Genomic DNA, 1,920 nt, shown 5'->3' on the forward strand with positions numbered 1-1,920 from the left:
GCTCACCTGCAGAAGTATTGTGGGAGGAATCCTGTTGCTCAGCCTCAGACCCCAAGGCAGCAGAAGCTTTACAACTGCCAGCATCACTGATTTCAATCCTTAGATTATCTGTACATCATGGACACCATCTCTGTCAGATGACAAGATCATGGATGGCAACACTACTCTTTATTTCCCACTCAAGGAGTTTCAGGTGCTTCCAGAAGTTATTTCCAAAGACTGCATTCAAAGAGCACAGAACTTATTTGAAAAGATTTGTACTTGTAGATGCAAGAAATGGTGGGTAAACTGAGAATAAAATTTTTTTTTTGCTAATGTTCCTATCTTGGTGAATGCACATTTGTTTTTTTACACTGAAAATTTTCTTGAGAATAACAAGAAATGAAATTTGTGAGTCTAGAATACTATGAATACACTGAAATTTACTTAGTACATTATTTATTCATCTGCAGGAGAGGCCTTCATTACACAGTGCTTATTATTAAAAATCAGATTACTTTAGTAGGACTACCAGTGTGTTCTAGCCATTGATTTTCTCATGGCCTCTTTAACCTCCTTGTTCCTGAGACTGTAAATGAGGGGGTTCAACAGGGGATCACAGACACCACTTTGTTTTGTTCAGTTGAGTAGCTGGACTTGGGCATCACATAAATGAAGGTAATGGTCCCATAGAACAGAGTGACTGCTGTGAGGTGGGAGGTGCAAGTGGAGAAGGCTTTATGCCGCCCCTTAGTAGAGCATATCTTCAGGATTGAGAAAAGGATGTAGATGTAAGAGAAAGCGATGATAAACACAGTAACTACAATGATGGAGCCAGAAGAATGGCTGGAATTATTTCAGAAGTAAAATCATGAGAACAAGAAAGCTTCAGAAGTGGTGAATAATCACGGAAAAAGTGATTGACTTCATATGGTCCACAGAAGGACAGGCTTAACAAACAGCCAGTAATATCCAAGCATTCACACACCCACCTTAATAGGAAGCCCCCACTAGGAGAATGCAGGCTCTGGGGGACATGTGGGTGGCGTAGAGCAGGGGCAAGCAGATGGCCACATGGCAGTCATAGGCCATGGCAGCCAGCGAGAAGCACTCAGCCGTCCCAAATGTGACCGAAGAACAGAGCTGAGCGACACAACCAGCAACACGGATAGAGGTTCCTTCCCTGAGGAAGCCCATGAGCATGACAGGTGTGGCTGATGAGGAGTACCCAATGTCTACAAAGGCCAAATGGCAGAGGAAAAGGTACTTTGGGGTATGAAGCTGAGGTCTGCTTCTGATTAACGTGATTATGCTGACATTGCCCATTAAGGTGACCACGTGGATTCCTAGAAACACAATAAATAAAATGGCACAAGCTGTAGTATCCTCTGCTAACCCCAAAATAATGAACTCTGTTACAGTTGTGTAGTTTCCAGTCCCCATCTATACTGAGAATGAGATCCACTGAAAGAAAAACAAGTGGATATTAGAATAGAAGAAAATAGTATAATCTGCATATTTATTTTTACAATAGCTATATAATAACAAAATCCCATCATACACACTCACAAGTAAATATTTGGGGAAAATATTTTCACACACAATACCTTGCATAAGGCTTAAAAATATAAATGTGCATTGACAGAAGGCCAGGAATACTCAGAAAAATCTTTTTTGTTTTTTTTCAACTTAACACATTCAAGTCACATTTGCCTTATATAATTAGTTTAGGTGGTCTGTAAGGAATAGACTCACATGAGCATATCCTAGAGACAGCCACTAGATGGTATGAGGGACCCAGTAACTATCTTCTGAGCCAAAGACATGATGAAAGGGAGCAGAAATGTCAGAATGGGCCAGCTCCCATGGAAAAGAACAACTGTTTAAAATGATACCTGAGGTATCACTTCTTGTATGAAAGAGGCTGAGCAGTCATATGAA

General features: G+C 40.7%; 1 protein-coding gene across 1 annotated transcript; it reads right to left on the reverse strand.

Moving 5' to 3' along the window:
- Positions 1–507: 507 nt before the first annotated feature.
- On the reverse strand, positions 508–1,422 carry OR5P3 (olfactory receptor family 5 subfamily P member 3). Its single transcript, XM_033861705.2, is given in 4 exon segments — positions 508–596; positions 599–823; positions 826–951; positions 954–1,422. Coding segments are annotated over 4 exon segments (909 nt in total).
- Positions 1,423–1,920: the final 498 nt, after the last annotated feature.

Source organism: Tursiops truncatus, chromosome 8 (genome assembly GCF_011762595.2).
Source record: "Tursiops truncatus isolate mTurTru1 chromosome 8, mTurTru1.mat.Y, whole genome shotgun sequence".
Taxonomy (NCBI): Eukaryota; Metazoa; Chordata; class Mammalia; order Artiodactyla; family Delphinidae; genus Tursiops; species Tursiops truncatus.